Genomic DNA, 14,396 nt, shown 5'->3' with positions numbered 1-14,396 from the left:
CAGCAGATCTGATGGACACAATGAACGGCTTCAATCAACATCTCATTCACTTTAACTTGCACAATGCTTGCTTTGGTTTCGTGGTAGACAGTTCGTCTGACGCCCGAGTTGCCAGGGTTCGAATCTATATTTGTGGCGATGCAGAGTCATTGTAAAAGTCTCATTTACAGTCTCACTTGTGTTAATTGGAGTACGTTACTGAATTGTAACAACGTTGTTCTGTTCGTGTCCATATAAATGTACTACCAGCTGCACGTTGAGCTCATTGTGGGTTTTATGATACATCAAGCTCGTGTAAAATTACATTTACATTTGACCGAAAAATGATACATAACGATAGAAGTCTACAAATCATATTGCAGGTTTATTTCAGTTCCAAAAGCCATCACAAACATTCATCCACTGTATCACATAAGTCTTTGGTCACCAAATAAAAGCATGAAGTTTGCTATGTGTACAGTGCAACATAAAAGGATAGAAACAGTTTTACTGATAAAACCCTCAAATGATAACAAACCAATATGTTGTTGCTGGTAAGTTGCTTAATTGCATTTGTTAAAAAGCATAAACTGTGAAGCAAAAGTGTTGAAAATCGTTTGAATAAAGTTTAATGCAAAAAAAAATAATTCTTAAGCACTTTATGCCGTTCTAAGCTGTCGTTGCTGCATTTTTTTTTCATTATTAATTATTATTATTCTGATTAAGGATGAGGGGATAAAGAAAGAATGAAATTAAATGCACAGAGGTGTCATTTCTTGACAGTCGCCTCTAAAGATTGCAACTCTTAAAATTATCATAAAAAGAATAGTGAAATTTTACATTAGGTATCTAGAAAATGCTGAACATAAAGCTACATTGGCCAATTAAGTTAGGGTTAGTAGAAAGACTTTTTATTCTGCCATATCTGATTCTTTCAGATAGTTCTACATAGCTGCCAACTTTTCAAAAATAAAATAAGGAACGCTCATTTGGCCCGGGATGAGGGACGATGTGTGCCGAAGCCCCCCCCCCCCCCCCCCCCTTCATCGAATCGCAACATATAAAAGTCAGCCTTTTTAATTACTATTACTAACACTAACAAGTTTGAGATGACAGAGGCTAGTCCAAATGTTGCTCAATTATCGGGTTTAGTACCAGCACATTTGAATCGTTAAAATGACACTTTCCACAATGATTGTTGTTTTGTTTTTAAGGGTTTTACGGCGCTTGCAACACATTTAGGTTATATCAGCGCCAGTAAAAAGGAAGAAAATTGGATAGTAAAAAGTTCTAGAATTACAGTTGAAGCATCCAAGAGAAAGTAAGACATAGGGGAACTGGGAACAAATAGGGATCAGATGTAGATTCCAAGAGCGTATCACCAATGTACTTAGTTTGAGATCACCTATAAGTCTTATCCGGACACAAGAACAAAATCCAACAAAGAGGAACACACTCAAATGCTTACATTATACATTAAAAAATAACAAATATAGTAATAATACATAACAGAGAGATGATTTACAAGGAAAAAAATATCATCTCCCAAAACAATAAATATGCATTTGACTGCTTCCCTCCCAGCTAGGACTCCGGCGAGGGCCAGGAAAAAAACAAGTAATCTCATTCCAAGACAAAGACTGAAAGCATGTTGGAAAACAGATATAAGGGGATAGAAGACACAGTGTGTACCTCCCTGCCCGCTATGGGAGCTTTCCACAATGAGATCAAAATTCAGAACGGACAATATAAAGAAAGAATTCAACTGCCTCAACTTTGATAAGGACCAATACACAAGAAGCACAATTGTAAAATAAATGAAATAACTTAAGATGGTTAGAAATGCATAACTACCAACCTGGTACATCACTTGAGAGGGCGTTTTGGGGTAAAAATTAGGTGAGTTCAGATAAAAAGTAGACGATTGCATATATGTTTTCTTTCATGCAACATAATGGTCTGTAAGTAGTATACTATAATAGTAGTTATAGTAAAATGCACCTCTAAATATTAGAGAATTCCTACTTCTTTACTTTGACAAGATAAACACACCTAAAAATGGAGTATACTTATTTTTCTTGAACCTAAACCGTTACAAAAGCTTGCTTGAAAAAAAAAAAATTAAAATCAGATGAAGATGTTTTTAAAGGGATTAAATTTATATATTTCATAAATTAATAAAGGGAAATAATCATTGTCATCTTTAATCAATATAAGCAATTGATTTTCTTATTGAATACCTTCCAATCAAAAAGGTGGATTTAATTTTATTCTTAATTAAAATAATATTTGTAACAAATAGTGAAAGTATCAATACTGTCTTAGAATATTCAAAGTATATCGAGGCTAACATCCATATCCTATGCAAATCTCCAATACATTATGAAAGGTTTGAGTAAAATACAGGCGTCATATAAACGAATGGAACTTTTTTAATTGTTGAAAATCATTTATGATAGAGGCATAATTCAAATTAAAGAGCTACACAAATGGAGATTATGCTCTCACTGGACACCAATAATAATGATAATAATAATAACAACAATAGTAGTAGTAGTAATAGTAATAATAATGGATCAATAATAATAATTCATTAGGCTCACATGGCTTTTTTACCACAAATTAGTCAAAAATTACAAAATACGGATTTTGAACTAAAAATAAGCACTTACTGACTCAGGAAGTCAAATACGGAACAAATCCGTTTTTAACAGAACGGTTGACAGCTATGGTTCTACAAAGCATTTGTCTCTCAAGCTGAGCAAATGAATGTTCATATAATATAAAAAAGGATATTGCAATGATGAACAGATTGTACTATATAAAGATAAAACGTTTTTGTAAACCCCCAAAATATGTCAATAACACTATACAATACAATGAATGTAATACAAATCAAATTCATGATTGTCATTACACCGATTGAAACGCTCTTTCCCTTCTATATTTATTTCTTTCATTAAAAATCTTTGTCTTCACCAAACTAATTAGTGTACCTTCAGGGATTCCTTTTTGTGAAAATACCCTGTGGTGTTTTAAGAACAGAATAATTTCAGACTTTCTAGGTAATGATCCCCTTGAACCATGTGCTGAAACATCTTCGACAAAGTTTTTAAAATATGACTTGACTCTATCTGTATCCTCATCTGACCATGACATGTATCTCCGATTTTTGCTTGAATTCCTCTTGGGTTCAGTTTGTTTTGAAGAACACGTAAGCTGATTTGGCACTCCTGCTTCACCATCAAATATTTCTTCTTGATTTGCAGCTGTTACTATGGATGTTCCAAAATTTGCATTTGAGTCTCTATTCACTACAAAGTCATTTGTTTCAATGTTACAATTTCCTTCCCCAGTGACCGATGCTGAGTTATCAATTTGACCCAAAAAATGACCAACTTCTGTTATTTCTCGTATTGCAAGTGGACACTGATAAATGTTTTGATTGATTGATTCACTGTGTCCCATATGTCGATAGAAGACATCTCTCTCGTGTTGTGGGACATCAAGTAAGGCAAATAATGTCGAAGCTCGGTGCCTGAATTTATCAGCTATTAACAACTGGGGTTTCTCTAAATCCTTTACTAAGGAAGTGACATATTTGATGGCAATGTAACCACTTACATGATCTTTGGATATTCCTGTATTTGGAAAAAGAAATGGGTTGTCTGAAATATCAACAGCTTTACGCTCCTGTGCAAGTTTCCTTAAAGGCTGAATTGTGTCATTGGGTATCAACACAGGGACCAACATCTTGCTTCCCTTTCCAGACTGATAGGCCAGCTTATACTTCTCAAGTAACGCTTTTTCCAGAGGATCAGTGACATGTTGTACAAGCTGGGGATCAACCCATACACCTGAATCTGCATCATTCCAGTCTTTTAACAACATCCTTGCGGGTTCTCCGCCTCTCCTCGCATTAAACATTGTAAGCCTAGCTACGATGACATTGCGAAGCCTAACAAACATATGTGAATCAAATAATTGATAATCATCCTCACAAATACGGACCATCTCTTCAGTAATAAATTGCCGTAGCTTCTTTATATCATTCTCTAATGGCATCTCTTTGGGTTTTCTCAAATTTGTTCTCTTTGCTTCACATTGAACTCTGGCTGTAAAAAAAATACTATCCCAATTATAATCCAGGACAGCTTTGAACAAATCTATCTCTGCGGATTCTTCCATTTTGTTTTGCATTATATATTCCCCTTTTAAGAAATTAATTAACTTTTTCAATATAAATCCAATTGAAAGCTTCAAGCCTGCTTTCAATGTCCCATCCTCTTTCAAAGTCATTTCAGAAATGGTTTGCGATATTTCATTAAAGTTACAACGCTTCACCACGTCCTCTCCAGAGAAAGAAGGTTGATTTGTTCTCTTCCTAGTTTTTAAAATCAAATTTCCTAAGATGCGTAAATCACTCATTATAACTTTTCTCTCCTTCTTTGAACTTTTACTCCACAATTTTGTTCCTAACAATACTATAGCTTTGTCTGATCGACACAAATTTCCCACTTCATCATTCCGAAATTTGTCAAGAATATTCTCCTTTATTTCTTTACTTGCATTGGGAGCCACGGGATAAAATTTTACAACCCCAGTACACAGAGCATGCTCAGTACTACATTTCTTTTTGTGTTCATAAACCCTTCGTCCAGAGTAAAACCCCTTACAGCCAGCACACATAACAACTTCATGTGACCCTTGTGCTCTCTCACGCATAACTATTGAATTGTTTCTAGTGTTTGAATAAAAAATGCCCTTTTTCTTGAGATTCTCCATTGTTCTATCCCTTTCCTTTACAGGCTGTTTCATGGCCTCTGTAACTTCTGTCTCATCTTTGTGTTTCCTCATCAAATGCCTTGAGAGTTTTGTTTGCAACTGTCCACAGTATGGACAGGGTCTCCTTGGCTTTTTGTATTTCTCTGGAAAAAAAAAAGAAGAAAATAAAGCACATCATGCTATGAACTATGAAAATAAATCAATAGACAGATCGTATGCACATCAGCTACATGACAGCGATAGAGAGGAATAGCATTCCAAATATTTAAGGCCTGGACAAGTAACTGTCATAATTCCTTCTTGTTATATACTTTTCTACCATCTATTCCTTTGGAAGAGGTATGTTAGATTTGTGGAGACCTCTGCCACATAACAAATCCAGTGAAAAGACGCCATATTTTTGTTTTGAAATAGAAATAAATAGATCAATCCACCCACTTCACTGGGTTCAGGGTTCCCTCTTCATTATAATCAAAATATGAACATAAATCGGAATAGTAACACATTGAAGTCTCATCTGAATACATAGATTGTCCTTTGTTGTTTCAGCGAAAAATCAGACAGAATGTCAAAAGAATTTTAGGTTTTTCCCCAACCACCCCTTGGAGGGATCAGTATCAGCGGAATGGTAAGCGTCATGTTTTTTACGTTGAGCAACAAAATTTACTCCAAATGCTTCACTCGACCCAGGCGGAAAAGCAATCAAGAATAGACCCAAGTCCTATCCAAAGACTAACATTTCATTTAAGTTTATTGTAGGCCCTTGGCCAATCGACAAAATTCAATTCACATAAATTATTTACAACAATCAGAAATTAATTATATCAATAATAGTAATAGAATGCAATGAAGGCAATATCATAATAATAATAATAATAATAATAATAATAATAATAATAATAATAATAATAACAGTAGCGGCAATAAGTAACAATTAATATAGTAACAAAAGTAATAATAGACTATAGTTCATAGTCATAACAATGACTTTCTTTGTCATTGAGGGAGTGAGAAAACATCACCGGCTGGCAGAACAAACAGCCGACATCAATCAAACGTCCTCCAGACCGGTTGAGCATCGGCTTCATTAATTCCTTAAAGACTTCCCCCCAACTGCCTGAACGATGCTGATGCCCAGACAACTTAATCCTGATTTATATTTTGTGGGAATGAAATATGACATGTATATGCCGGAAATATTTCAATAACAAACACACTGTTCAGATAGAAAATATTTGAGTCTTGCCTTTGTTAATTGACACAGGTAAGTTAGGAAAATAAATGCTAGTAAAAACGATCAGCAAGTTCGTGAACACTGCTTCTCAACTCGAACATATGTTTTCATCAAATCTACACACATCATGTTGTGAGCTGAATTTTAATGATCTCAGTTGTCATTGAAAGGACACCCAAGAATTTTAGAATAAAGAAAAATATTGAACCTGGAAGTCAAAAGGGTTTGTAGCACAGCAGACATTATCAAAGTATAATTTTAGTACCGACAAATTAAAAAGAAAATGTGCTTTTCTTTAAATGCTCCCAATCATCATATACTGTTTAGGTTGCAAGATTAATAAAAATGTTATCTACTCTGATTCTCGTTAAGTTTCCAGCTGGTCTGTGAAAAAAAGCCTTAAGCATCATAGAAATACAAAGAAACAGTTTTAATATATAGATGGGTTGTAACAAAAAAACCATTTTAACACTTACAATACAAGCAATTTAAGTCTATTACAGACAAAAAAAACCCCAATAAAATAAACATGAACATTTTTATGGCTGGTTTCACTGATATCACTCACACATTGGGGTTTCAGATTCTAAGATGTCCACCCTATCAAATTTGGATTTGTGCTTGTTATGTAAATGGTAGCGTATTTTGCGACGCAGCACTGCCAAAACAGAAAAAAATGCAATAACACAAATGCAGCACCATGGAGGGGGTGGAAGTTTTCTTTTAAAAGGAATGGGTAAATTAAAATTGATCCCACAAATATCAAAGGAGAAGAATGACAAAAAAATGACTCACCATTGCACGTAACACGTTGGTTTGCAAGTGTATAGCATTCGGGTTGAACCTGGGTCCCAGACTGGCAACGAGGTTCAGTCTGTGATAGTTGTGGATGAGGCTCTGACTGAGTTGGGGAATGAGCACTAGGTTCCAGAGACAATGATGTACTCAGCATTGGGTACCTCACAGAGTACGTAGAGGAATCAGACTCGGAGTCAGCAACAAAATCGGGACCCTGTATATTTTGTGGAAAAGATGACAGATCAATCAATTTATTCATGTTGACAATAAACATGAAGAGCCATTGTTTAATAATCCAACTAAACAATTAGCTGGTTAATAATGCAAGTATAATAAAAAAGAGTTGAGAAAGGCAGACATATTGTCTAAGTATTTAATATGTTCAACTGTGCTTGGATAAATATAGATACACCAACCAGGGTTTCAGTAAACCGTTTTTAACCAACTCTTTAAATCCTACACCAGGACCAACAACTACAAAACAATTTTTTATATCACTACGATTCTGGACATATAAACGGTTGTCATTGCAACAATATGAACTTCCTAACCTTGCAACTGCAATATAGTTAACAAAAAAAGTTGATAAACATTACGATGCAAGAGAATTTGGACAAAATGCGAGATCAAAAGTATAATCCCAACAGAAGCTATTTTAATTTTTCCTGGAAACGCATCATTTTCACATTTTGTCAAATAAAAAACAAACGACTTCAAATGTGAATGGCTCATCAATGAATATCACTTCAAAATATAACGAGGAAGGTTTAAAATAGTGTTATTGTTGGCGAAGTCCACTGCAAAGAAAAATTTTTAACAACAAAAAACTAGGAGATCTCACTGGTGTAAAACAGTGTTGTCCTTGTCCTGAAATATTGTATTGCGCCTAACAGACTGCAGGTCTCATCTTTTGTGGCAAATGTGTTTTGTCCACCACAAAATATGGTGATGTGAAGCATTTTGAGCATGGTGCCAACTGTGGATAAACGCTATACAAATGTTATGATTTTATTTTAATGTACATACTTACCACAAATGAATCATGTGATATGGAACTTTGTTCTGCATCACTTTCAGGCTCTGAGTTGGAGTCTATATAGAAAATAAAAACAACAAAAAAAAGCTGAAGACTATCATGTGCAAGTTTTTCTCTAAACTCTTAAACAAAAAATCATGCCATCTTATGCTGTAAAAGGATTTTTTAAAAATTATTTACCTTATGACTATTGTCCTTTGGAAAAAAAAGAAAATTAAGTCCGAAACCTTCTGGCTATTTTCTTTTAAATTTCAAGAACGTCAGAGTTGGCAAGGGAGGACGGAAATATAATTCCAGAAACCAATCTGTCTATAATCATATCCATATGATAGTTTTTCGTTCAAGATTCAGGTACAGTCCACTTAGGATAATCGCAATACCTTGGGATCATCGAAAATGTTGGGATTAACCGAAATTCAGTTTCCTGTCCACTATTTCAACATTTTACACATTTATTGTCAACTCAAACCAGTAAATAATATTCTTAGTCAACCACATATAGAGCAATTTGATTGAAACAAAAACCATATGGCAGCCCCGTGTAGATTTGTCAACCAAAAGCAGCTATGAAGCAAGCCGATATCTTATTCAGATTGGAAGAAGTTTCAATCTTTTTTCTCAACAATTCAACATTTGTCAGAGTTAAAGAGATTAGCCTTAATGAGAGACAATAAGCTCTCACCAAACTCATTGGTCACAATGCACAGTTGTTAATCCTAAAACAAAGGATATCGCTCAGTCTCTCTTTATAACTGTCATTTATAACCTGTTGTCAAGATTATGACCAGCCCCACCCCTCTTCTATTTAATGGCCACCGATGACGTCACAAACCCATACTGCAGAGCCCCGCCCTCTTTCGACTCTAACAGAGTGGTGACACACTACTGTAGCATTAAATCCTGCTCACTCTCGATTCTTCAACCTGTCACGATTTCATCCATGATGAAATTTAATCATGATATACTGTTTGATTTCTTGAATTTACCACTTTTTAAAAAACCGAAGTTTGTTGCAATTAACCAGTGACTTTTATATAGAATTATTTCCATTGCTTAGGAAATATTGTGATTAACCGAAAGTTGCGATTAAATGAGTTGCAATTATCCGGAGTGGACTGTAATAGTATTACACATCATGACTCAAAAAAAAAAAAAAAAAAGCAAACTATGTGTACCTCAATGTTATTCATTTCCTCATCAAATTACATTCTTACCATTAACATCATAGATCACATCAAAAGGGTTGTCTGGATTGACAGCAAGACATTTTTCAGGATTTTTAAAGCTCAAATCTCTCTGATCTGAAGTTACAAAAGAAATAGCATATTCTCAACATTAAACTATGATTTTGTGATGGCTGTGATATGGCATACTGTATGCATAAAGCAAGATGCAAAGACAGGTTTAAGTTTAAATTATTTTATATTCTTTTCAAAAATCCATTCTAGTTTTGCCAAAATAAAATAAACACGAGAAGTGTTGAGTTGGATAGCGCTAAAACTAAAAGTAGTAGTGGTAGTAGTAGTAGTATTAGTAGTAAACGACAGATCTTACTCACTAGTGTGAATCTACAGTCTACAGAAGTTCCCGAATTATCTGACTCCACTTCCAAATGACTGACTGACAAGTGACAATCATCAATCGGTGTGTGATGTCTACCCTATTGAAAATCTTAAATCAACTGTGATGTAATAAGAATGGCCAATAACTTACCATTATAATTATCTCGGTGTCTCTTCAATGATGCCTCCAGCATCAATTTACCCCACGATGCCATAGACGTCTAGTTTGGAACTCAGCAAGTGACGAAAAAATACTTGCGGCTATAGAGAGGACGTCCGTCGGCCACTCTCTTTGTAAGTCAGTAGTCAGTGGTTATCAGATATCCTTGGTTCTTGAAAAATATAGAAACACAGCGGTTCATTTAAAAAGACTCTTTTGTAGATCAAGTTATAATGTTAGGTATTGCACTTTAAAATCTCTTCAGACATAGAACGAGTCAACTTGACGTCTAGACCAAATCATTTCGAAGATCGATATGGCAACAGCAACGCCTGGAATGGAGGATTTAAATGCGGCATCTGACGATTCTACTGCTATGACAGAAGATGCTCCATTTCACGACGTCGAGATGGCTTCAACTGGCATCAGGCATCAACATGCTACTCAATAATGGGTTTGATGAAGCGTTTGACTAAGAACTAAAGGCCGAGCTGATAACTGATAACCACCTACTACCGACTTGCAGAGTGAGTGAGTGCCGAGTGCCTCTTTATGCGCGAAATTGACTAAACATACGTTTCACGAAAAAAAGAGTTACTATGTTTGCTTGTCTCTTGTCACCAAGATAAGAATCCGGACCAAGATTCGATAAATCTGTTTCTAAAAATAGATTATAATTCGTATATCTTGTTCATTCCTCAGTTCATCAACTTTCACACAATTTTATATTAGGTTTTCATTACTATAAAAATCCATATAATGCTCTAGAATTTTAGAGAAAATTTCGGAAAGATATATTGCCTCACTATTGAAATATATCGATGAAAACACTGGTACCCCTATTGTACTTTTTTCAGGCGGTCACCTTATTGACCAACGTGAAAATTTAGGCATAACTCTTCTTACTGTGGTGTTTAACAAATAACTTCAATACTATGATTTACAATTATATATCCTTGACGGTTGGGTTGACAACCTTAAACTAAAAATAGAAAAGTGAATGTGCTAGAGGTCAAATCAATAGGGGGACCGGATTTTGGTCTCCCTATTGGTAAAGTACTGTAAAATGAACTAATAGGGGTACCAAAAGTCTCCCTATCCGGTATTAATACATATATATATATATATACATATATATATATATATATATATATGTGTGTGTGTGTGTGTGTGTGTGTGTATTTACAACGGGTTTTTAATTGTTATTATTATATCTCATATGTCTTCCGTGGGGAAACCCTATTTTATCATATCATAATAACAAAAAAATGACGAGGCATTCTTATTTTCCTTTTTTAAATTAAAAAACCCATAAGTTTTCGTGGTACATTCATCCCCCGGCCCATAAACAATATATTTACCCGTGTTGATGTCGATACCAGAATGATAATTCTGATCGTTAAATTCCATCCACCAGTTTATGTATAAAATGGATAAATTTTGAGAAGGTAATTGGTAGATTATGATAAAAGTTTTATCCCAAGGTCGCGCAGTGGTGTTGGAAATGTGTTTAAAATTCCCAACATAAGGCATCATGGATGCTATATTAGTATCAGATTCTAACAGACAGCCAAGGAGATGCCAAATCTAAAATCACACTAAAAGACGAAACTCTTCTGCTTCTTCTTCCAGTGTCATCTCATGGGTTGAGGTCGACTTGAAATGACACGCCAATCTTCCCTGTTGACGGCTTGCTGACTGCATTCGGCTGCCGACAATCCTGTCCATGTCCTCACATCATCTATCCAAGTTCTTGCTGGCCTGCCTCTTCCTCTTTTCCCCTTAACTCTACCCTCAAGAATGTCCTTGTTGACAGTTTGATGGCGTCTTAGGTGTCCATAATACCATAGTTTTCTTGTTTTTATTACTTTCATTAGGGTCGGTCTGATATCAAAGATGTCACAGACTTCTTGATTTGTTTTCTTTTCTTTCCAACTGATTTTTTCAAGGCGACGGAAAGTCCACATTTCAAGGTTAAATCCTTCAAATATCTTGGCGCGTTCCTGATCGAAGATCAAGATCAAATCAAGGATTGGTATGGAAACAGCGGTAGGGGCTAGATCCAACACGATCAGGAAACGCCAGGAGGGCTTTAACTCACAACTCAGATTGTACAAGTATAAGTACTGTCCGTGTTATTTTATGATTGTAAAGCCTGGGCTATGAATGCGGAAATAGAGAGGCGAATCCATCTGTTTGAGAGCACGATTACCGGAAATTCCCACTTATGTCATATATTTGAAATAGAACTAGAAAAGGATCTTCTTGGAGATGTTAAAAGCTGACGGGAATACAAGAATCATTGCTTGCAAAAGAAAAAACTCTCATGGTTTTGGACATCTAGTCTGGTCAGTCATGACATCTTGTGGAAGGCAGTTATGCATGGCAAGGCGGAAAGTCAACGGAGAAGAGGAAGACAATAGAAACTGTGTTGGAAAAAATCAAGGAATGGACAGGACGAGTTGATAGAGAAGGACAGTGACTGAGATATGTGTCACCGGATTGTGAGGGTGGCATCCCGCAATTCCCCCTACGACAATCCTGTCTTTGTAATGAGTGAGTGAATGAGTGATATTCTTAGCATATAGCAAAATTATACAGAAACTCTTTTATTTTTAGGACGGTTTGTCATTGGAATAACATCGAAATTTAGCCCAAACTTCTACTTCAGTTGATGCCTTCAAGATTGCTGTTGATAAGGAATTCTTATATAATGTTATGGTGTAGGTTCTGTGTTATGTACCCATACCAACGATTTAGAAGGCCCAGTCGAAAACCACAATATAAAATCAAAGATCCCCGAAACTCACACAGGTCGGTGTGTAAAAAAATGAACATAGGCAGACAGGAGAATATTGAAATGGTGCGTTATCCTGCAATGGTTTTGCCAAAGTAATCAATGCGGCGACATAGCCTTGAGATCACTACTCCCGAGGAATGTCTCAGAATTGTAATGGAAAATGATTTGTAACTGATACCTTATGATGTCCAGCTTGATCAATAGTTCTCTAACGCCATCATTGCTACCTGTTGACACGTGCAGTTGGTTTAGTGAACAAATTAGGCTGATGAAAGATTCATTCAAAGACTGGTTTTCTAATGAGGCCCATTTTTATACGGACGGTTATGTGAACACTTAAAATTTTGTGTTTTGGGATCAGATAAACCGGGTCAAGTTTTAGAAAAGGGGCGAGACGACCAGAAAGCAACGATATATAACCGCACTTAACCAAGTACCAGGACCTATTTTCTTCCCGGATGAACAATAGACTAACTGGCACGGTTAACTCAGAACGGGACTTGGGTGTTCTACCAAACCTTTTAAGAAATCTTGGTCAGCAAGTATGTTCTTGTGAACGGAAGGAACACGATTTTCAACAATATGTCCTAATCTGTAATGCGGTGCTTCAACAACTATTTTATCGACAAAAAATATAAATAAATATCTTGTCCTCAGCCTTCTGGAATTTAATTTTTATGAGATATTTAAAAGACAAAATCTCGGTGTTGAATTCTTGAGTTGATAGAAGCCATCACGATGGCAGCCAGATATATAAGTGACATTGGCGACGCGTATTGTTAAATTTCAAGCGTCGAATTTAAACGCGTCTTCGGAAACTTAAAAGGTATCGTGAACATGTCTTATAATTAACCTGTAGTGGAAGGGAACATAGCAGATTCCTTAATCCGTTTACTGCCGTACTCTGCGAAGACACGCATTTGGCCAGAAAAGTCGTCTTTCAAATATCGATCTATTTAAATGGCCCTCATCTTGGCAAAGACTCTCAAACCTGATTATATATATATATTTTACATTTTAAACGTTTTTTAGTCTGATTAAGATAATCCAGTGAGATTTAATTACCCAACTGGCAGTCTAAAGAATAACACAGATCAGAGAGATGTCGATTTCAGTCATTCTATCTTTTGTAAACAAAGCAACAATGTTTGTCTGAGCGAGTTTGAAGGTGTGTCACAAATTCTTTGTTTTGATTGGGAAAAAAATAACTGGTTTATTAACATTCCCCTGCAAGTTATCCGAATTCTGTTATATATGTAACTCAATTAGTTGACATTTTATTTGTCTCTCTCTCTCTCTCTCTCTCTCTCTCTCTCTCTCTCTCTCGCTCTCTTTTGCCTTTCTCCTCAATATCTCACCCCCCTCTCTATCTCTCGCTTTCTCTCTGCCTCTCTTTTTATCTCCAACTCTATCGTCCTGTCCCCTTCCCTCTTCGTCCCCAATCTCTCTCTCTCCCTCTCTCTCTCTCTCTCTCTCTCTCTCTCTCTCTCTCTCTCCTTTGCCTTTCTCCTCAATATCTCTCACCCCTCCCCCCCCTCTCTATTTCCCGCTTTCTCTCTGACTCTCTTTATATCTCCAACTCTATTCTCTCTTCCTCTCTCTCTCTCTCAATCTATCTATCCACATATCTCTAGACTCTCTCCGCTCTCTCAAACTCAGCCTCAAGCTTGACTCTCATAACAATCAACGATCTCATTTGTTGAGTTAAAAAATTATTGATTAATAATGTATCATACGGTTCATCATTTATAAAACCTTGAGACTGGAAGATAAGCCCTACTCACAGTTTTATGTTGAGTATGTAAGCCATCATATTCTATTGGAAGCTGAAGTCGCATTGCTATTTCCGTTCTCTTTCGAACAAAACAAGATATTATTGTGATCTCAGGAAGGAATAAAATCACACATGTCCCGTTTCAAATTAATATACATGTTATATAAAAGTCTCCAAGACGCCGAATTTCGAGTCAGCTGATAATAAAACTAATTACTTCACGGATGATATTTCGCTGTATAATTAAAACGACAGCGTCTCGCCTTCA

At 35.9% G+C, this 14,396-nt stretch overlaps 1 protein-coding gene across 2 annotated transcripts; it reads right to left on the bottom strand.

Annotated features, from left to right (window-relative positions):
• Positions 1-343: 343 nt before the first annotated feature.
• Positions 344-10,128, bottom strand: LOC144966623 (uncharacterized). 2 transcript variants are annotated; one of them, XM_078903371.1, is made up of 5 exons: positions 9,546-10,128; positions 9,047-9,133; positions 7,827-7,888; positions 6,794-7,010; positions 344-4,907 (listed from the first exon to the last, which is right to left on the bottom strand). In XM_078903371.1, exons 1-5 carry the CDS (start codon positions 9,607-9,609, stop codon positions 2,893-2,895), a joined length of 2,445 nt encoding a protein of 814 aa, XP_078759497.1. In that variant the 5' UTR covers positions 9,610-10,128; the 3' UTR covers positions 344-2,892. The 2 variants fall into 2 exon arrangements, with proteins under 2 accessions (XP_078759497.1, XP_078759498.1); XM_078903372.1 differs by lacking the exon at positions 9,047-9,133 and having other exon boundaries at positions 9,546-9,751.
• Between the last annotated feature and the right edge of the window lie 4,268 nt (positions 10,129-14,396).

The sequence above is a fragment of the Berghia stephanieae genome, chromosome 2, assembly GCF_034508935.2.
Source record: "Berghia stephanieae isolate SIO BIC M18660-M18661 chromosome 2, UCSD_Bste_1.3, whole genome shotgun sequence".
Taxonomy (NCBI): Eukaryota; Metazoa; Mollusca; class Gastropoda; order Nudibranchia; family Aeolidiidae; genus Berghia; species Berghia stephanieae.
The sequence above is the reverse complement of the archived record's forward strand: the minus strand, read 5'-3'. Positions and strand labels throughout refer to the sequence as shown.

Excerpts from the sequence above, each read along its gene's own strand:
- LOC144966623 (XM_078903371.1), bottom strand. The coding sequence starts at position 9,609 with ATGGCATCGTGGGGTAAATTGATGCTGGAGGCATCATTGAAGAGACAC. Across the intron at positions 7,889-9,046 it reads TGTGATCTATGATGTTAATG|ACTCCAACTCAGAGCCTGAA; the intron begins GTAAGAATGTAA and ends TTTTCTATATAG. Across the intron at positions 7,011-7,826 it reads TATCACATGATTCATTTGTG|GGTCCCGATTTTGTTGCTGA; the intron begins GTAAGTATGTAC and ends CAAAATATACAG.